The sequence below is a fragment of the Echiichthys vipera genome, assembly GCF_963691815.1.
Source record: "Echiichthys vipera genome assembly, chromosome: 12".
Lineage (NCBI taxonomy): Eukaryota > Metazoa > Chordata > Actinopteri > Perciformes > Trachinidae > Echiichthys > Echiichthys vipera.
The window spans coordinates 9,729,387-9,751,537 of NC_139837.1; the positions used below are offsets into that span (position 1 = coordinate 9,729,387).

A 22,151-nucleotide genomic window follows, 5' to 3' on the forward strand; every position below is an offset into this window, starting at 1 on the left:
ACCATCTAAAGGTTGTAGGATGACTGCAGTATCAACAAACCAAAATCAAAACCCATGCTTCAAGTATCAGTTTATCACACCGAAATGATACCTGAAATGTGGGAAATGCTAATTAAATAATAATTATAATGATAAATAATACGAGTATCCCTGAAAAAAAGAATGAAGATAGTTTTATTATAATGTAAAGCAATTTGTTTTTAGTCTAGGACATTTGTTTGTCTGTTTAATCATGAAACAATACAAGACAAATAAACAATAACAAACGACAACACATCAAGTTAGCATTAGCATGTTAGCAAGCCCGTTAGATAGCAAGCAATATTAGCGCGACTTGATAAAATATACACTAACAAGGAAGCTTAAAACTAAACTATAACTCACAAGATGGGGGTGTGCAAAGCGTTTTCGAGAATACGTAAGGAAAATAAAAATAAATTTGAACTTATTTTCTACCCACGGTTACAAGTCACCCGTGTGTCTCGGCTAAAAAAAAAGCTAAAAACAAATCACTGTAGGGCGCTCTTATTTGTGTAGGGAGTTGTAGTTTCCTGTATCGCCAGTGTAACAGAAAACAACCTGCCGTGAACTACATTACCCATGAGCACTTGGGGCGGAGAGTTCGAGCAGAACTGTCGAGCGGCTTTTAAAACTTTAACGACAGTAAAATTGAAAACGCTGTTTGGGTCAGAGGTGTATTACAGTTTACTTTGTAACATTCGTATATAAAACAATTCAAACTCGATAACCAAAGTTTAAATACCGTCGAACTACGTTGAATTTCTCTGGTATCCATTACTTTGTTTTCCCTCCTCCGCCATGATGTTTTCTAAGTGAACAGCGGAGCTAACGTTAAGTAGCCAGTTGCGCCTTCAGGCTGCGGACTGTTGTGGAAGGGAGGTGCGAGGGATGGATGCTTTACCCCGCTACGTTTTTACACATTTATCATAGTTTAAACAAAATGCGCCAACAACATTCACCCATTAATATACTCCGCGCTGCTGCGGACGGATGCTAAATGACCAACGGCTTTTTTCCCCTTATGGTTTGAAGATTAACGCTAGCTGTGGTTGTTTAAGTGGCTAGCTAGCTCCTCCTTGCTGTCTACCGTCGCATTCTTGTGTCTCCTGCCCCGGGAATGTTTTCCAAAAAGCCTCATGGGGACGTTAAAAAATCAACACAGAAAGTGTTGGACCCAAAGAAGGACGTGTTGACGAGGCTGAAACATCTCAGAATAGTCATAGGTAAGTTAAACACAGTTAGTAAGCAGCTAATAGATTAGCCTGCGTACCAGTGTGTTGACACCTTTTTGTATACAGTCAGTGCTTGACACGAAACTCACGCATCAAAGTTACATGGCGTGTAAACAGACGCAGCCTTTTTATAACACACCTAAGGACCATTCATAAACTGGAGAAGAGCTCGGCGTATACCCTACAAACATTGCATTTCTAACTAGGCTAAAGAAGTACATTTAAAAATACTGCATAATATACAGTATACCCAGTTAGTCCAAGTCTATAGATGATGATGATGATTCCTGCACTTTTTGCAAAATGAATACAGAAGCAATGTCACATCTGTTTATTTTTTATTGTGATATATCTGAGAAGTTATGGAGTGATGTTAAATCTATTTTTTTATGCTGCTAACTCTGTCTACTCTCTTACCCTTAAAGATGTTATTTGCTACTACTTTAACCCAGAAGATAATAGCCTTGAACACCTGATGAAATTACTTTGTTACGCAAAACTATTCATTCACAAGCAACAATTTGCTTAATATGTACCTACATTTCCTTCCCAGAACTGACCTATTTGATTAAATCTCTGATCTTGGTAAATAACAAAAAAATTATTCCTTGACGTCCCAATTTGAACTGTCTATTTTTAATTTATTTATTTTTAGTTAGTCTTATTCTTTTAGATAGATAGATAGATAACTTTATATACCCCAGAGGGGAAATTAGGTAATCGGTACAAAAGTGCAAAATACAATATAAAATACAAAATATGAACTACAATAAGAGTACAGTATCGCAGATAAACACTATATTACATTATTTAATTTTCCGATGTTTTTTTGTATTATGTCACAAATGTGCTGTTTATTGTACACCTTGTATTTTTGTACATTTAAATTGTTCAATAAATAAACAAAACAACTTAAAGACCATTGCAGCACCTCACCTGTAGTCCATTGCAAGGCTTTTTTTTTTAATACTGTATATCATCGTTATTGTTTTTTTTCCCTTTCTTCCTCAGATTTACTATGATGGGTAGTGATGGGGCTTGTGTATTCAGGCTAAAAGTGATAGCTGTTTTAAAAGTTTAGGAGGCTTGCTGTTTCTGCTGTCAACATAATCTGTGGAAGCAGAAGAGGGTTTAGAGGCGTGTTTCACACTGTGTGTAAATGGCACCTCCATTACAGAGTCAGGTTTTTGAATATTGAGTTTCTCTGCATAGAGGAGAATCAGAGCTAATGTTTTATAAACGTGTATATGAAGCTGTCTGCATAACATTTGATGCCACGCTGTTAGTCAGGCTGCTGTGATTTTTCCCGGGGTGTGCCTAACGGCTGGTTAAAGGTGTGTAAGAAATGCTGAGTGTCATTTTAACACAATACTAATTGCAGTGTTTTGAATGTGTCGGAGAATAGGTAGGATGGTAGAGTAATGGGTGTGATGAATAAGTGATGGATTTGAGAGTGGCTTTTGTGATTCGTGCATGTGTGCATCTTTTACTAGCACACACTAGCTCCAACACATGTACACACCCACAAAAACACAAACACTGACCTGAGAGGGAAACAGCTTCTACCATTTCCTCTCTATGTACAGTACGGCTCAACATCCTGTTTCTATTGTAAGCGCTACAGGAGTGTGTGTGTGTGTGTGTGTGCGAGAGAGAAAGGGGTGTGCCCCTCTTTGCACTCTATTGGGAATACAAGACCTTGATAACAATCACAGACATGCACACACAAACACACTTGCAGTCACATTGTTTGAAAATGTATGCTCAGACAGCTGAACAAAAGCAAACCACACAGTTTTGATGTTCATGGTGCCAAACCAAGACCCTCCCGTGAAAAATGTTACCTTTACCATTGTATGAAACAGAGTGAGCACTAAGAGATACTTTTTTAAAGGGTTGTAATAGAATAGTTCTAACGTGACCTGAAAGAATGATTCAACAAGAAGCTATTTCATCACTTTGCAATCCTTTTAATGCAACCAGGTTATTAAGTAACTGATCCCAAGCCCTATTAGGCCCTGTTGTTTATGCAGGCCAAACAGTCATGTTTAGTATAATAACTAAATCTTAACTACATTTATATTTTATTCAAGATTCAAGAAGCTTTATTTATCCAGAGGAGATAGGAAAGGATCAGAGTAACAATAAGCATAAAAACATAAATCCAATAAAAATAAAGCTAACATGAAATAAATCAAACAATAAACTAGATGTGACAGAGTGCAACAGACATTGTGGTTAAACGTAGGTATATATAATATACAACAACACGCAGCGTGCAATTTAGCAGCATGTTGAAATAAAATAAGTACAAACTAAATAAGTGATAAGGAGCGATAAGTGATAACAGTGTTAAAAGTGTAGCAGCATTTCTTACTTCGCTAAGTTACAGTACAACTAAATAAAGTGATGCTGTGATGATATAAAGTGACTATCGCTTAAATGAGAGAGTATTGTGTTTACAAGTTATTGAGCTCAGTCTATAATGACAGAAGGTGCCACCTTTATATCACATCATAAGGTTCAGCACTCCATTCTTCCATTATTAGAAATCAAACTCAGTCTTTCTGTTACTTCAGTGACAATTCTTTGAAATTGTTTCACTTAAAAGTTTACAAAAGCACATATTCGAGTATAGGAGTGGGACTCACAGAGTAACTCACGATACCATCCAATCACAATATGTTGGCGGCAATAATGATGGTATCATGATTCTGCAATAAGTAAGGTAATCAGAAAATACTATTTTAGTCTGGTGGGCATTTTCTTATTCAGAGTATAGTTGTATTCTGGGTAAAATCAGAAACCAGGCCATTATGTAAACCTCAGATTATAGCTGCTCATTTTACTATATATTGCCTGTTCACATAGTTGACTGTGAATGGCAGGTAGATGTAGCTCTAGTCATTGTGGACTCAAACATCTGAGATCTAGATGAACTAAACCGGAGTAGCATTCAGTGCTACTACCCAGTATTGAGTGCGATGTGACCAATAATTTGCAATGGGTTTTGTAGGAAAAAAGCTTCTGTACGTCCCATTACGACATGGCGTGTGCAATCAGGTAGTGAGAAATGTTGCGTTAAAATTATCAGTACCCTGAGGAAAAGATAGAAAACCACTCAGCTGGGCCACTGTGACCTTAAAAGGGCAACCACTATGGCATAAAGCACAGAGCCTCAGTGTGAGTGTGTACGGCAGAGTTCAGCTCTCAGATTTTGTATAAACAAACCCAGAGACTATCGCCAGGGGCTCTTCTTTGGTGTGTTTGTGTGCGTTGAGCATTTCCTGCATGCTTGCGTATTTATTATTTTCCCACTTTTCGACCCTGAACTACAGTGGTGGTTGTGTTCTCAGTATGAGCATACACATGTTTTATCTCTGAGTCGGTGTGTCTCCTTCCTAATGACAGCTGTCAGAGGAGTTGAGGCAGAGATTCAGTCCAGAGCACATAAAGGTAAACTCCTCTTCTCCTGTAGAGCAGTATATCTCGAACCGTAGCTGGTACCCAGACTGGGCTGGGAGTCTGTTTAACTGTGACTTGACATGACACGAGTGTATTTAGTGTGAAGTGTATTTAGAGAACCTATGCTGCGGTGAGGTTACATTGCTCAAATATATTTCCTGTGAAAATAAGTCAGACGACACTCTTGGATGTGGTAAGACTAACTGTAAAACATTGAGACTAAAGATGGATGGAGCCGAGCTTATAACTGGTTTCATTGTTGTCTCCCTTTCCTCTGATGTTTTTATTGCTATATTTTATTTGGTAAATCATAATGGACTTGTACTTGCATAGCGCTTTTCTTGTTTCTTCTGATCACCCAAGGCACTTTTACACTACTTGCCACATTCATCCTTTCACACACATTCATTCTCTAATGGTAGAGGCTGCTCATTAGGCTCTAATCATACACACACATTCACACACCTTTAAATGAATGTCACACACGACCCTTCGGCGCTTCATTCATTCATTCATTCATCTTCAACCGCTTGTCCCCGTCGGGGTCGCGGGGGGCTGGAGCCGATCCCAGCTGATCGGGCATGAGGGGGGGTCCACCCTGGACAGGACGCCAGTCTATCGCAGGGCACATAGAGACGAACAGAGACAGACAACCATTCACACCTACGGGCATTTTTAGAGTCATCAATTAACCAAACACGAGCACGTCTTTGGACTGTGGGAGGAAACCGGAGACACAGGGAGAACATGCAAACATGCAAACTCCACACAGAAGGGCCGCAGCTTCAGAATTTTATGAAAAGTCATGAAGTCGCAACTACACCACTGAACTCAAACGAGTGGTCATCCGCTCTCTCTCCACTTTGAGGATGAGAACAGTGACAGGACATCAGTCACTTGCAAAGTCATGATAAACAACTAAATAAACAACAGTGTGATTAATGCATTTTCTCCTTAAGTAGAGTGACAAAGCCTCTATGGATGCATTCCCGTAGAAACCACTCACGACGAACCTGCAAAATATGACAGCTACAGTAGCTTTAGTAGCGATAGGGGGCACTGAATTTGATGAATTCACTGTTTATCACAGCACAAATAAGACAAGAATTGGCCAGCTAGCACATCCCTTGGTCCCTCTGCCGTGAGGAGACTAAAGAAGATTGGGCAGCAGCTCCGAAGACGGACCCAGAGCCGGGGGGTCATAGTGGGCTGATAGGCTGGGCACTCACACTGGTCAAACGAACTAGACTTTAGCCATGAATCGTCCTGGGGCACGGTACGGAAGGACAGTGTGAGTGCAACCTTATGTCCTGTCACTGTTCCAGTTGCTCATCCTCAAAGTGGAGAGAGAGCGGATGACCATTCGTTTGAGTTCAGTGGAGGGGTGTAGCTGCGACTTCACGTCTAGTCTGTGTAACAGCGGAAACAGAAAGGGGAGTTTGGGTGGTCCCGGATAAGAACACATTCTTTTCTTTCTTTTTAACTCTTTCCCCTGATGCTGAAAAAAATCCTAGAAGAAACACTGCTGCATACAGTAGAGAGACATGTGGGGGGTCCAAGCTGAGAAGCACATTTAATGTTTTGTACGATAAGGGGGGCTGCTAAAGAGATTTATGAACGTACGATGTTAGGAATGAAAATGAGGAAGGTCATGGAACCAGACGGTGTGTTGAACAATGTTTCAGTTTACATTACTGTAAGTCTCGAGGACAGTTTGTGGACAGTTAACCCTTGTGTTAGGGCTGGGTGATAAGACGATATATATATACGGTCAGAAGTATTAAAAAAGGCCTCCATTCTTTCTACATCTTTTCTGTCTCGATGTAAATATAACAGAGGCTGAAGTGCGTAGCAGCAATGTTTATGTTGTTTTATGTTCTGATCCTCGCATATTATGTTTATTTTGCACTAAAGAGAAAAATACAAAAAAAGCTTTCAACAAGTTATTTATTATCATTTATTTAATTACCAGAAAACGTGATAAATATTGTTATGGAGATATGAAATGACCTATATCAGAATAGAAGTTGTAGCCCATATTGCCCAGCCCTACTTTGTGCCCAGCCCTACTTTGGGTTCTTCTCCTCGCACTCACACTGTCGTTCCGCACAGCGCCCTAGGCTTTAGGGTACTTGTCCCCCCCCCCACACTCTCCCAGGCCCGTTTGTACGCACACTACCTGTCCACTGTTACACGTCACACGCATTGATTGACGTCATCGCCACGCGTGGCTTTGTTTACAAATCTTTCCATAGACCTCGGAGTTTTTGTGCGTCTTGTCGACTGTTTTTGAATATTTTCATCAAACAAATCTGCAGTAAACACTCCACCTCCGCATCACACCAACGTGGACCTTTCGCCGCCATTGTTGTTGTTGTTAGATGTCCGCGCATGGTCCGTCCTTCTATTATCTATGTCCGAAGAGGCGCGCATAAAATGACGTCAGAACCGTCGTAGGCCTTGTGCTCGTGCTCAAAAGCCCACCTCTGTCAGACGGGCCGTGGACGGCCAGCTGGCCGCAGTTATGCGCGGAGCGGTTGCACTCACACTGGTCAAACGCACTAGGCTTGACCCGAAAAACCTGTTTTGGCCCGGTGCGGAAGGACAGTGTGAGTGCGCCCTAAGTGTGTGTCTGTGTGTGTGTGTGTTTGTGTGTGTGTGTTAATTGTCAGCTTCCCTCTCATTTTCCAGAAAATGCAGAGCCCTCAGAGCTGAAACAGTTCTTCGACCTGAACTACTCCCATATCTACTATGTCTTCTTTGAGAACTTCGTCACCATCGAGGTCAGCCTCAAGCAAAAAGGTAACTTTTACCCGCCGTCATCCAAACAATTCAGATGAACTCTGATTGGTCAGCTTTCACAGGGTAAAAATAAATCAATGTATTTTTAGTATTTGGCCATATCGATGCACATTTTTATTTCAGGTCACAAGTCTCAGAGGGAGGAGCTGGACTCAATTCTCTTCATCTTTGAGGTAATGAAATATAATGAAAATGTCCAATGGAAATGGAAATCTAGAGAAAACAGAAAACTCTTACTCAAAGCTTGACGCAACCTGACTTCAGATTGGTGTCTCAACATTACCTAAACTAAACACTGAAGCGTTTGTGATTCCATGAGCTCTAACTTTCCATTGGTGGTCAGTACCATAGCACCAGCTGACATTGCCCTCAAACTAAGACCACTGGCATTTAGCAACACTGAACCGGGGGGTGGTGCTGCTCAGAGTCGCCAGGATAAGATAGCAGAGTCAGTATGTGTGTGTTACTGACCTCCATTCGGCCCCAAGCACTTCAAATTCAGAACAAGGCTGAGCGAAGCACAAGTCTAGTGAGGACTTTGACAAAAGAATGTGCTCAATGTAGATTTTCCCTGAGAGATACGAATCAGAATAAGGATGGACAGCAAACTGAGTTTATAGAATTATCGATTACTTGAATGTTACACTGACTTAATTACATTATATTTATTTTTCCAGCATTAAAGTATCTGAATCTGTGAACCAACCAACTGACCAACCAAGGAAATCTTAATCATGAATTGTTATCAAGATAAATGAGCAGTAGAAAATATATAAAACCTAACAAATAACATAACAAGTCTTTGATAAAAATGTGCTTAATGTAGGTTTTCCCTGAGAGATATGAGTTACAATAAGGATGGACAGCACTCTACGGGGGAATTGTTGGGTCTATGTAAATCATAAATAAGTCATAGAGTGTCTATACATAGTCTGTAAAGTGTCCTGAGATAACTTTTGTTATGATTTGAAAAAAATAAAATTGAATTGAATTGAATTATGGCAAAAATGGTTCTCATAAACTGAATCTTTCCTCTCCAGAAAATCCTCCAGCTCCTGCCAGAGCGAATCCAGAGCCGATGGCAGTTCCACAGCATCGGTAACTCACACAAAACCCCGCTTAACCTTAGTCTAGAAACACGTCACAGTTGTATACATGTGTGCAGCAGACCAGATGGGCCAAATAAACTCTGTGTCGAATCAAGTTGAACTAGTTTTGTCCAGTGTGGCCACTAACGTAATAGATTATTGTGTGTAATACACGGCATGGTGCAGTGCAGCTGTTTGTGTCCTCCCATCCTGCATGTGCGTCACATTAGTGCTGCTGTTATTAAACTGTTTAAAAGTTTCACCGACACCCCAAAGGATCAGTCAGGCCTGTATTTTTTGTCCTTACTGCAGTTTGGCAACAAATTATTATTTTACCAATACTAAAGTATCTAGAATCAGCTTTTAATGTTATTGAAGCTGTATGTTTTATTCACTGTGTGTACTATAATGAAACGCTTAGGCTGACATGTGTTTCTCTCTCAGGGCTGATTCTCAAAAAGCTGTTGCACACCGGGAACTCTCTGAAGGTACCACTCTGTTCCATTGTTGACTCTGTGTAACCTGTGCGTCATAGCCCCTAGATCCTAATCCTCCCCGCCACCTAAGAGGAAATGTACGGCCTCTTCTTCATTTAACGGTCCTATATTTACCAGCGAAACTCTGGTGTTTAAGTGAAAGCGAATGCAGCAGGAAGCTCCCACAAGCTGTGACGATGGAGAGCGAGATGTGTGATAGACTGAAAGCTAAAAACAGATTGTATCCCTGTAAACTTAAAAACAAAGAAACAGCCTTGCACCAGTGTGGAGCCTGGAGCTGCAAGAGGAAACCAGGTTTTTTTTCCCCTGGTCGCACAACATTGGCCCTTTTTCATGCTAGATGTGTATGTGTAGCTTCCATTGGTTGAACTACAGAACAGTTGAAGCATGCTTTGTTTAGTAATAGTAACTTGTGTTTGATTGTGCTGCCGACTCTGCTCTGAAACTACTCAATCCACAGACAACATCTTTAGATCATACATAAATAACATGTACGTTTTTGGATTCTCTTTGTACCTCTTCTCCATCTCTCTTTCACGTTGTAGATCCGTCGTGAAGGTGTGCGTTTGTTCCTGCTGTGGATGCAGGCGTTACAGAGTCATGCAGAGCGTGAGCAGCTGTGCATGTTTGCCTGTTTGATTCCCGGCTTCCCAGCTCCACTCTGCCACGGGACCCCGCGCACCCTGGACACTTTGATCAACCCACAGCTGAGTTTAACAGAGAGTTAGTATAAAGAAACACACTCGCACGCACACAGTGGGGATAGACTGATGAATGGGCTCAACATTCAGCATTCAGCATAAATAAACAAGCCATTCACTGCACCTGACAAGATATAATATGTTGGATAAGGATTTTGGATTTTGAACCCCATACATGAATGCAGAGATTAGAAAAATGACAACATTTTGCAGTATTGTTATTTAAACATTAAATGATCCTGCTTTCCCCCCTACAGCTCAGGTTACCCCAGAAGAGATCACTCCATTGGTTCCTCCCCAGTCAGGGGACAAGAACCAGGAAGACCTCACTGCTTACTTTTTAGAAGCACTACTCAAATACATGGTAAACCAGGTATTATCATCATTCCTTACTAACATTTTATAATGTCACTTTTGCTGTGATGTGATGCTTCATTAAAGCAGGTATTACTTACATTTACCATTACTTACATTTGTCATGTAGAGATATTGGATGGTCGAATCCCTTACTGGTATCACTAACTCCTTCAAATACAAACTTCCTTGTTGACACAGACTGTGTTTTAGTATTTCCTCCTCTTGCTGCTATCACTCACACATGTATGCAGTCAGACACACACTGATAACATTCTCTCCTAAAACAATGGTGCTCTTCTCCGCTTGACCCTATTTTGTGTGCATAATGCTCTCTTTTTAACACAAGGTTGTTTGTCTGTGTGCGTGTGTCTGTGTGTGTGTGCCTTTGTGTGTGCTTGTGTGTGTGTGTGTGTCCCACCAGGCCAAATCTCTTGAGTGGCGTTGTAAAGAGAACCATGAACGGGGCTTCAGCTTCCTCTTTGGTCACTTCAGGAAGTTTTACCTTCCTCACATCTTTCCAAACTTCGCCATGGAAACCAGCCTCTACAACCCAATACTGGGTCAGTTACGTTAGATCTTGAATAGCCAATGGATACTGTAAATCAAGCTGAACATTGATATTGTATTATTGTAATACTAGAGCACATCAATAGAGTTTCCTCTTTCCCTGCAGATGTACCTCCGATGCGTCCTAAGCCCTACTACAGCGTGGTCCGCAGGGAGCAGGACGGCTGTGAAACGGTATACTGCACTAAGGAGAGCTTCCTTCAGGCCCGGGTCATCTTCATCCGCTGGCTGGTTTCCTTCTGGCTCGAGCCACGGCCCAACACACACACACACATCCCAGGAACAGAGGGAGAGAACGTCCCCAAGAACATACAGGTTAACACAAACATATTTTGCTAATGGATAGAGTGCCAATTCTTACTGGAAAAATCCCTGCACATAATTATATTGACATAACCAAAGTGGTAACATGTAGAGCTGTAACTACCAAATGACAATCCAAAACCCCTTTTTAAAAAAAAACAACCTTTAAATTGTAGGCAACAAAGTTAAAAAGGGAAATAACAGATTTGGAGACCCAACAACAGAATTTGGGGATTTGTTTCTCATACAATGACCCAAGATTAATTCATATTTCAAATATTTACAGTTGTTGGAGCTCTAGTAAGTGCTCTAGTAGTGTTTTCGGATTTTCTGATATCTGTTTTGTTTTTTTTACCTCATTGTATGACTCAATCTATTACCTCCAGCGTGCAGCAGCCGGACTGGCGGCTCGGTCTGCAGGAAGCTCAGACGATAGCGGTGGAGGTGGGATTAGGTCTGACAGCCACCTTGAAGGTAGCGGCTGCTCATCCGGATCAGGCGGAGGCAGCATGGGGCTATCTGGGGGTCCAGGGGCTGGATGTGAGCCTGAACAAAGCCACTCCAACACATCCACGCTGACAGAAAGGGAGCCCAGCTCCTCCTCACTCTGCTCCATTGATGAAGAGCAACTAACAGACATGGAGGTGGTGAGGCGAGTACTGACCAGCTCCAGAACCAACGTCAACTTCATCACTGAGATCTTCAGACAGGTAAAGGAGAAATGCGTTTTACAGGGAGTAGGGACATTCTGTAACTGACACCACCACTTTAACTGCAGACACAACCTTACAGTAAAGTTTTGACTGAAGTGGTACTTATGGTACTATATTAGATTGTGTGTGCAGTATCATTAGTCCAACTGTTTTTCTGTTCTAAATACAATACGTCCATGTACAAGTCACTTGATCTGTCCTTTCTATCTTTCTTTATCAATCTCTAGGCATTTCTCCTTCCCATGTGTGAAGCTGCAGCGATGCGTAAAGTGGTCCGTGTTTATCAGGAGTGGTTCTCCATGGAGGACAGGCCAGTGTTTATGAAGGAGCCAGAGGAGGGCCCCTATCCCACAACCAGCAGCCTGGATTCAGGCTCTCAGCTCGGAGACAAGGAAGATGAGGTGAGTAAATACCTGAAGTCAGTAATGTAATCCTGAAATCTTTAAAATTAAGGTTGGCCAGACAGACCACAACAAATCCTTATGTATTTATTTAATATGTCTGATCAGCCTGCTCACAGAGGGATTTTGACAGTCTCAAACATAGACTACATAAGAACCATGATATCACCCATTGGTTTGTAGTAGATCACCATGTTCGCTAGAAATATCAAGGCAAAGGTCTTTTAGAACTGAAGACTAAACAAGACATTTTTAGCCATCCAAAATCAGTATTTGACTCTAAATGGAACCATAATTTACAAAATGAAAATCATGAAGTTTTAAAGAAGACATAAAACTAGCAACTTAGCCCATAAACTCATTAGGAAACGTTTGCTGAGGTACTAAATCAAGTGAGAAGGTGGAGCATTTTCTCATAGACTTCTATACAATCAGACTTCTTTTTGCAACCAGTGGAGTAGGTATGGTATGCAGGATTAAAAACTTCTTCACTGGCTTTACTTTTGAGACCCGGAGGTTGCTGTTTGATGTCAAAGGAGAGAAAGAATGATTTAATTAACTGCGTAGGGAAGAGACTTCAACATGGGGCTTCATCGTATGAATCCTGGGCTTAGAAAAAGAAAGTATATTCTGGTCTGTACTGTGCTGTAACAATTTCCTGTTATCACATTTCTTAGAAACAGAAATGACTACATTTGTTTCAGCCTAGTTTTAAGAGAAGTGAATGGGTGCATTTGCCTGTATATGTTTAGGTAATTTAACTTAACTATCATTGTGTGTGTTTTTTTTCTCTCCTCATCAGGGAATGAACAAAGTGGTTGACAGTGAATTGCTGGAGTACAGCGTTCATGCCGGAGTTCAGACGACACTACAGGTAGGGTTCTCACATGCTGTCTGTCCATTTCACACAAACAAACAGAAGTCTCATTGTTGCTGTGTCCTGTTAATGTTCTCATTTCACCTTGTAGTATCATCCAGAATAAATAGTTTGTGGAGCCATTTTACATCCCAACTGCTTGTTTCCTTTTCAGGTATTTATCACCCACTCCTCCAACGTTTTCCTATTGGAGCCAGCCAACGACATCAAGATCCTTTTGGAAGAGCATGTCGACATGTGCAAGCGTGTCCTGAACATCTACCGCAGCCTTGTCATGCATGAGACCATGGACCAAAAAACATGGTAAACAAAGAAGCTGCATAGACACCAGACACATGTTAGAATCTGAATGTTAAAGGTTTCTTCACATCTGTTTTTATTTACAATATTTATTTGTAGGGAGCAGGCCTTACTGGTTCTGCTAAGGTTGACGGAGTCAGTGATGAAAAGACCTCCATCCATCATGCCTCAGGGCAAGAAGAACAACACACTGTCAGGCAGACTGGCTGGACCTATCTTTCAGGTACATTAGTAGCCCGATATCAAACTGGGCAGTATTTTCTTCATGGGTACCAGTATTATCCAGAATAACGGGTGCTAAATCACGCTGGCAATATACCTCGGTCTGTCTGAATTTGCGTCTCAGGCCACAAAAAGGGCAGCCAAATTAACGTCCATTGTAAAAACACCTAGAGAAACGTCACATCCTTTGGATTTATCCCGAGTCCCTTCCATAGAAGACAGTCCCCATGCTCTTATAGACCCATTGGCTATGTAAAACACAGAACTATTCAATGAAGTTTAATATTGCCCAGTTATGACCCAGCTGACTAGTATTTAGTTCCCATGAATAGAAAGCTGGAATACAATGTTTTCTAATGTAGCTGTGTGTCATTTCACTCCCCGTTTTCTGCACAGACGCTGATCGTAGCCTGGATTAAGGGGAACTTAAACGTCTACATCAGCAGAGAACTGTGGGACGACTTCCTCTCCGTCCTCTCCTCTCTTACCTGCTGGGATGAACTGGTCACTGAGTGGTCACTCACCATGGAGACCCTCACCAAGGTACTGGAAGTTATTTTAGTCATGTTCTCCAAGCATTATATTCTCACTGCATAGATATGAATTAGTCAATTTTATTGAACCACACCGTAGACTGTACATAAAGATGGACAACATGTTGCCTTACGCACTGGTTTAAGCCAGAACTGTTACAGTATGATTCTTCTAGCTTAACCATTATAATGTCACAAGCATATGTGTTACAGCAGTGTGTATGTCTTTGTGTCTCAGGTGTTGGCAAGGAACCTGTACAGTGTTGATCTGAATGAGCTGCCTCTGGACAAACTCAGTGAACAAAAACAGAAGAAACATAAAGGAAAAGGTTGGTCAGTCACCAGAGACCCTTCCAGCCCTCATATAAAAACACACAGAATGTCCTACCAGTGCATCGGAAAGAGAGACAGCTGTTGACTAGAGCTGCGAGGAGCAGTCGATCAACAGAAAAATAATCAACAACTATTTTAATAATCAAGTTTTTCATGCAAAAATAGTAGAAAATGCTGTTTTTCCTGCCTTTCTCATTGTTATCTTTGGGTTTTGGACTCAAAACACGACATTTAAAGACATCACTTTGGACTTTGAGAAATTGTGATGGGAGCTTTTCACTAGTTTGAGACATTTTATGGACCAAACGATCAATTACTAAAGTAATTGTCAGATTAATCAATACTGAAAATAATCGTTAAGCTACAAGCCCTATTTTTGACATTGTGTAATTTGGAGCCAACTGCAACTATTGAAGTTAATTTACAATGATCTAATTTTACACAACATAAGCCTCAGCTGCATAACTCAAAGCTGCAGTGAGGACACTCCATCCTATGTTTGTTTCCTTTGGCTTTCAGCTGTTGACCACAAGGAAAACAATATACAGTAAATATATAATATAAAAATGTATGCAATATGAAAAAAATCCAGAAATTTGAAATGCAGCCAAAATGAAAGGAACCTAAGAAGAACTGGGATATTTAAAAATGTAATAAAAACCTAGACCTTTTCTTTACACATAATATCAGTGCATAGTTACAGATAATAATTGCCATTATGTGTGCATTGATAAATCCTGTCCCGTTCCATCCATATACCCCAGGTATAGGTTCGGAGGGCCAGCGGCAGATTGTGGATCGTTCCTTCTCCAAAGGCTGGAGCAGAGACCAACCAGGCCAGGCAGCAGCCATGAGGCAGCGCAGCGCCACCACCGCTGGCTCTCCAGGCATCGAAAAGGCCAGGAGTATTGTCCGCCAGAAGACTGTAGGTCAGTACCCCAGCATTCCTCTTCTTATACGACTGTCCCCCTCCTCCTGTGTGTGTGTGAGAGTTCCAAATTTAAAGGCCAGAAAACGTTGCTATTGTTCAGGTTGATAGCACAAACTCCCAGGTCCTTTTCTGTGTATTTTGCGTGTGTGTGTATGTGAGCGTTGAAGAGGAACAGTATTGGGAAAACGAATGTCCTGTCTTTCCTCAGCTTACTTAAGATGACTCTTCTTTTCTCTAAGTCACTTTTATTTGACCTGTCTGTCTGCTGGCAGGAAGTTGCGGTGTATGCTTACTGTCACTCCTCCTTTTCAGTAGCGTTTTGTTTATGCGAAGCCTTCGTCTGCGGTGTGAAAGAAATATTCATAACACACCACAGTGAAATACCACTAAGAGCTTAGAGCAAGATGACAACTGATCTAACACCGCGCAACACCGACTACCATGTGAAACCTAATTGTAGTGTATCTGTATGACTTAGAAAATCTAAAATTGCCCAGACACTTTATATAATACCCCTTAAAAAGCCCATTGCTGATATTAGCATCTTCTCTGGGCCTGTAACTGTGCATTTCCTGTGAGAAGAGTCCACACATGCTAACCAACATTCTTGCAGGTCTGCCTACATATTTAAAAAGTCATAGACCGGGTCAAACTTGCAGACATCATTTTGTTGTAACCGCACAGTGGATCTGACGGCATTAACAAATATGGTGGTTTTAATAGTAGATTTGAGCTGTAGGGTGCCAAGCCGCCGCCAGCCTCCCACTATCTCACTGTCTTTCCACCAGAGCTAACCCTGTCTCACTCCTCCTTTACCTTCCCTGTCTCCTCTCCTCTACGTCGGCCCACTTTTCCCTCCTCGTCCATACATCCTCCTTCCTTCCACTCGCCACATCAACATTTCTCTCATTCCCTCTCTTGCTCCTTTCTTTCACTGCCTTCTTTTCCTTCCTGTCCTGTCCTGTCTCACACTCTTCACCCCTTATTCTGTTTCCCTTCTATCCGTTCTTCCCACCTCCTCAGCCCTGCGAAGCTGCTCTACGGGAGACTCTCTGCTGTCCTCAGCCTTTATCCGCAGTGCTAAGAGTGCACCTGCTCTGGCTCCACCTATTCCTGTTCTCCTCCACCACCACCACCACCCTTTACTACCCCCCCTTGCCGACCAGCTGGCAGGTACACACTCTTTGTACTACCTGCCTGTCTGTCTGCCTGGAAACTTTGCATGTCTCTAGGTCTGTCAAGAACTGAAACTTTATGCCTGTCTTCTCGTCTCTATCTTTTTTTTGGATGGTCTGTTTTTCATTGCTGAAGCAACAGTTTACATGTGGTCCAGGAATCTTAGAGCCCTTCCCTCTTTAACCAGTAAATGGGATGATCAGTATGGTTTTGTCAAATGCTTGAACTTCGAAGTGCATGTGTCAAATGTCTCAGTCGAGACAGTCCCCCCCCCCCCCCCCCCCCCAAGTTAGCCTGTTGACTCAATGCTGTCTTTAACATATTTCTCCCAAAATCATTATGGTTATTGTATTTAACATTTAAATTTTGCCACATGAGAGAGAATGAACCGATATCAGAGAATACATTTGGTCATTAGGTATTGCTGTGTGAACAACTCACGCTCCTGAAATGACCCGCATGCGCAGTTGATCACGGATGACATCACACCACAACGGTGTTTACGTAGCAGATATGGAAAATGCAACCGGTATTGTAGGACTTTATGGCTTAATGCTAAAAACAGTGTGTGGCAGCAGCCGGCAAATTTAATAAAAACTTCCTTCTCCCGTCACTGGTCGCCTGCTTCACTGCTGTCCTCCATGTTTGTTTTGATTCTGTTCTTTACTCTCGCCTGTGGCACCCCTTTTTATCCCGAGCAGCGGGATTAATGGCTGTTCAGATTGCAGTCGCATTCAAAAAAATCTGATCCATATCCGATTCAGTAGCACATTTAAAAGTGGCCTAATTCTAATTTGAAAATGTCAGATTCAATGTGACTCCTGCTGTTCAAACTGTCAAAAGCAAATCAGATTCAGGTCACTTGTAACTGCAGTGTGAACGTAGCCTAAGTTTCTGTTTACATGTCTGCATTAAAAACTTGACCTTCCTGTTTTCCTGTCTGCTTGCTAGTTTCTCTGCTTGTTAACCTGCCTGCCTGCACACGTGCATGTCTCTCCTTTCTTTAACTCCCTCTGCCTGCAGTATGTATTACCTATTACAAGCATTTATTTCCCCTCTGTTTCTCTGGCCTTCTCGTTGACCTCCCTGTCAGTTCCGTGTGATGTTTCATCTCATCCTTGGGATGGCATTTCATATAATTTGACTCCTCCACCCAATCCTGTTCTGAAGACAGTGATGATGATATTACGTTATGAAGGCTCCGCAAGAGTGATTTACCTTATTGTTGTTTTACTTGTTTACTCGTGTGTTTACTTTTGGTTTGAGTTTTGAGGGTGTCTCTTTATAAAAGTTGCCATTTGTTTACAATTTGACATCTGTTAAAAGGGAGAACTGCCAAGTTGACTTAACAAATGAAAATATAAGTGCCATAGATTTGATGCTAACTTCTATCAGCATGAGTGAGTGCATGCCCTTTGTGATATGACTTTGCCTTATTATCCTAATCGGTCTTTTTAAAGGTTAAGTATCACTTCTTATGTAACCACAAGTCACTCCTGGATGATGAAGTTGTGAATACTGTTAAAACTAACATAACAGGTGGTCTTATTGGCAGAAGGTGTTTGCTGCTTCAGGCCGATGAAGTTGTAACAAACTGTCTTGGACTCGATGAATGCTCTGAATCCAGTTTATATCAGTAAATCAAGACATTACAGACACAGGGTCCGGATAAAAGACAAAACATATTAAATTACATTTAAAAAGCACAATTACCAGAATTTAAAAAGACTATAAAGCAGTTTCCTACAAAAGACAAGAATCAGTGTCTCAAACGCTGGGATTGGTAGGGTTTCTGTTTGACAAGGCCAAGATGATGATTTAATTTTCAGTCATTAAGCTGGAAAATGACACTTACACATGAGAGTTCGTAGCACAGTTTGAAAAGTATTGACTTCTGCGGCAACAAACATTTTACTTGCACCTCTCCATTTATGTCCCTTGAGTAATATGCTCAAAGCATCAGAATTTGCTGCTTGAAGTCTCTGAAAGCTTGCTCTTGTTAGTTTGACTACTAGTGTGCAGTATAGAGTGGTGTACAATGTGCTCTGAACAGGGAAATCTTTACTCCACCTGTACACGCACTAAACCTGCGTAAGAGAAAGTTTGCTTGTGACAGATATTTTATCTTATTACAGGCATTTTTGTTTGTTTGTTTTTTATTTCTGAAATCTGGAAAATTTGTGAAATCTCTTGCAAACCATCTAGCTACTTTGCTTTTGATTCTCAAAAAAATTAACAGAATATTGGTAAAATATCTTATTTTTAGGTGTCTTTGTGCATCTTTGTTTATATATGTGTTTGTAAGTCTGTATATGAGCCTTTACATGTATCCACTCCCATTTACTCCTCCACTAACCTCACTCCCCTTCCTTCGTCTTCCCCCAATTACCAGACCTTGAGGACCCACCGATCACACTGACATCCCGCGCCTCTCGGCTGCGCCACTCTTCCCAGAGCGACGAGGCCCCTCCCACTTCCTGTTCTGAGGTCTTCCAGGGAGGGGCTTGTGACCTGGATGCACCCGCCCCTTCCTCCCTCGCAAGGAGCAGCAGTGCATCTGACATCATGGAGCCTTTCATCGCTGAACGGGTCAAAGGTGAAGACCCACAGAGGAATCCCACAAACCCCCACAACCACCACCACTCCACAACTTCTTTCTTACCAACCAACAACCACGCAGCTCATCCACTCCCACACCCCCCCACCTCCCCCTCTCCCACCCCTTTAACCTTCTCCAATGGTGTTGTTTCATCGTCCTCAGAGGGACAAGATGATGGTAGTGTGTATGACCAGTTCTGGAACCAGATTGGCTCTCGAAGCCGAGGTTCTAGTTCGGATTGGGTAAGCGACTGGGATTCTGCCTTCACCTTCTCATCTGATAAGGATATTGATGTAGAGGAGGGTGACATGGGGGCTGCGGTAGAGGAGGAGGATTTATTCTCCTCTATTAGGGACTACCTCACTAGTAAAGGAGGTGAGAGAAAGGAGGAGACAGGAGAGAGAGATAGTCCTGCTTATGTAACAGAAAACAGTGTTGCAACTTTACCTGTGCAAACAGGGGTTGCTAGAACAGAAATGCAATACACGGGACAGGTAGGGGAGGCAAGACAGGTGGTGAGAGAGGACAGGCAGCCTTGTAAAGAGGAAAGACAGGTAAGTAAATCAGTGAGACATAGCAGTGTGGATTCAGCAGAGGAGAATGAAGCAGAGCAGCGAAGCATCTATGAGTGCCTGGAGTTGCAGTGTCAGTGGCCGTCGCCCAATGCTAGGGGGAGTGCCAGCCTAGAAAGACCAACTGGGGAGAAAAAGGGAGGAGGAAATGCAGGATGGGCAGAAGGATGGGAAGGGAAATGTGATGGACGAAGGGAAGTGGCAGAAGAGAAACTGGGTGATAAAGAAGCAGTAGTGAACGAGAGGGCCATTATACAAGACACTCAAACACTCGAATCTACCACTGAATCATATCAAGCTCCCCAAACTTCAGACCCAACAAAAGCCAAGATGTCCCGTAGTATCGCCAAGAGGCACCATTCTGGGGGTGTTCATGTCAGCTTCAGGCCCTCAACGGAGTCAGTACAGTTCCACAACCCCCTTGAGAGTAAAGAGGCCCACTGGAAAGCAAGACTGCGTCGCCTCAGTCACTTCCACACACACAGCCACTCAGCTGGGGAGAGGCCTGGGACTGGAGCTGTAGCAGGGTCAGGGGCGAAGCTGGGAGCAGGAGGCGCAGGTAAGTTTAGCTCCGTGACTGGGATTAGCCATAGAGCAGGGGCACATGAGAAATTGGCCTCTGGGACGGTTACGGATAACAGCGGGGCAGAGAACACACCCCTGGAAAACAGGGCCGGGACTGGAGGGGACAAGGACAAGCAACATCCCGGATCTTGTGCGGGCTCCAACATGGGCTCTGAGGCCCATTCAGAGGTGTTGTCAAGCAGCTCGGGTTCCTCTGGCGTGTCGTCAGGTGTGCGTGGCCGCTTGGGACGTTCCGCCTTGCGATCTCGAGCCTCCCGCTCACGGTCGCAGGAGCCTGGCAGCACCGCCTCACGACACCACCAGGGGGCTCTTCTTGGCGGCGTCTATAAGACTGTTGTTCACGCTCTGTCTTCAAAGCCACGGCCCCGAGGTCAGGGGTCATCCCAAGGCTCTTCGCCACAAAGGCAGGGCCGGGCGGCCATGGGTGACGCGTCGCTCAGAGACCTCTACTCCCATGTCCTGGGCTACTTTGGGCGGAAGACGTCAACGCCAGGTGAGGATCGCAACGAACGAAGCGTTCACAAAGGACACAACAGATAACAACTTTGGAAAGAAATACTCATCAACACACAAACACCAACAACTCTCTTTTCCTTTTTGGCTGTTTACAACTGGTTTGTTATGATGGAATGGTATTTTTTTTGGCTGACACTCATCATCTTGCTCCTGGACTGAAATCCAAACTCCCTGTTGATGTATTTCCTCTTAAACATAGCCCCTCCTCCAGCCTGCCTCCTGTCAAGGATCCCCCTCCCTCCCTCCCCTCATGCCTTTCTACCTGTTCCTATACCTCGGAAGCCCCCTCCTCCTCCTCCTATACTCTCCCTTCTAAAGGTTTTGGGATTTTAACCTCCTCTCCTCCTTCCCCTCTTCTCCTATTCCTCCCCCCTCTCCTCGATGTTGCATGCGGCCTCCTCGCGCCTCATCCCCGGACTCTGGCCCCTCTTCAGCTGCGCAGGAGGAAACAGTCCACAGAAAAAACACAACTGCCTGTAGAAAAGATAAAAGCACAGATACAAAGAAAACGTGGCTTAACAAACAGTTATACCTCACAGAACGTCTGCAGATGTTTCTGTGGCATTTTAAATTAGAACTTTGTTATATTTAGATGTACATGTATAGATATGAAAGTTAAGTTTATAGCGCTAAATTAATCATTTGAACTACACATTTGAGAACTGTTATAAATTGCTGTAGTTCATTATCAGACCACTAGAATGCAGCATGAGACCTTATCTGATAATAGACGTCTTGATAATAGTGATTTTCATTGAATTTGAATGAATAAGAAAGGGTATTTTCTTCTTCAAAAGTACCCTTTCTTATCCATTCAAAATTCCTTGAATGGTTATTTGCCTTGTACACTTCCATATGGTACATACAAAACATAACTGCGTATTTGAATCAGCAGTACATTTTTTCACTACAGCTTTTTCTTTATTATTCATTCTAGTTCTCGGGTGAACACTGCAGGAGTGGATTTAAATTATTTGATTTCCTGAGGATCAGATGTTTGATACAAGCACCGTGATTCGTCACCTCAATCTGTCATGATGTGGAATAACTGTTAAACAGCCACGATTTTTCCTTTTCTTATTTTATTCAGGTGTGTTGGCTGTCTTCTTGTGCCAAACGGTACCTACGTTACCCACCGTTTATATGCAAGTGTGATGGGTGAATTTGCCATATATGATTATACAGTAGAGGCCAGAATTATTCATCGCATTTTCCGTGGTTCAACAATATTGCCAGCAACTTCACTTTTACAGTTACAGTGAATTAAATCAACCGACACTCCCTGTAGACTAAAACCAGATGTTATGTGTTGTGACTGTCTGGTTGTCTGTCTGGCTGTGTGCTGAACTACTTAAACCCA

At 42.5% G+C, this 22,151-nt stretch overlaps 2 protein-coding genes across 7 annotated transcripts in view; one reads left to right on the plus strand and one right to left on the minus strand.

Moving 5' to 3' along the window:
• LOC310954241 (breast cancer metastasis-suppressor 1-like protein-A) overlaps positions 1-486 on the minus strand; it is a 5,150-nt gene extending 4,664 nt beyond the window's left edge. The window contains exon 1 of the mRNA XM_083923621.1: positions 385-486. The gene's annotated coding sequence lies outside the window, so the exon portion shown is untranslated. The remainder of the gene's footprint in view (positions 1-384) is intronic.
• Positions 487-856: 370 nt separating this feature from the next.
• The window catches only part of ralgapa1 (Ral GTPase activating protein catalytic subunit alpha 1), an 82,278-nt gene continuing 60,983 nt past the window's right edge, over positions 857-22,151 (plus strand). For 2 of the 6 annotated variants that reach the window (XM_083924244.1, XM_083924246.1), the window contains exons 1-19: positions 857-1,244; positions 7,410-7,520; positions 7,644-7,693; positions 8,561-8,618; positions 9,053-9,096; positions 9,651-9,828; positions 10,064-10,179; positions 10,585-10,723; positions 10,837-11,045; positions 11,420-11,743; positions 11,974-12,147; positions 12,950-13,021; positions 13,179-13,327; positions 13,424-13,547; positions 13,943-14,089; positions 14,318-14,408; positions 15,177-15,341; positions 16,367-16,516; positions 18,912-20,768. In XM_083924244.1, the coding sequence (XP_083780370.1) occupies positions 1,139-1,244; positions 7,410-7,520; positions 7,644-7,693; positions 8,561-8,618; positions 9,053-9,096; positions 9,651-9,828; positions 10,064-10,179; positions 10,585-10,723; positions 10,837-11,045; positions 11,420-11,743; positions 11,974-12,147; positions 12,950-13,021; positions 13,179-13,327; positions 13,424-13,547; positions 13,943-14,089; positions 14,318-14,408; positions 15,177-15,341; positions 16,367-16,516; positions 18,912-20,768 (4,264 nt within the window). In that variant the 5' untranslated portion in view covers positions 857-1,138. The remainder of the gene's footprint in view (positions 1,245-7,409; positions 7,521-7,643; positions 7,694-8,560; positions 8,619-9,052; positions 9,097-9,650; positions 9,829-10,063; positions 10,180-10,584; positions 10,724-10,836; positions 11,046-11,419; positions 11,744-11,973; positions 12,148-12,949; positions 13,022-13,178; positions 13,328-13,423; positions 13,548-13,942; positions 14,090-14,317; positions 14,409-15,176; positions 15,342-16,366; positions 16,517-18,911; positions 20,769-22,151) is intronic. The other 4 variants (XM_083924248.1, XM_083924245.1, XM_083924247.1 and 1 more) reach the window with 4 other exon arrangements.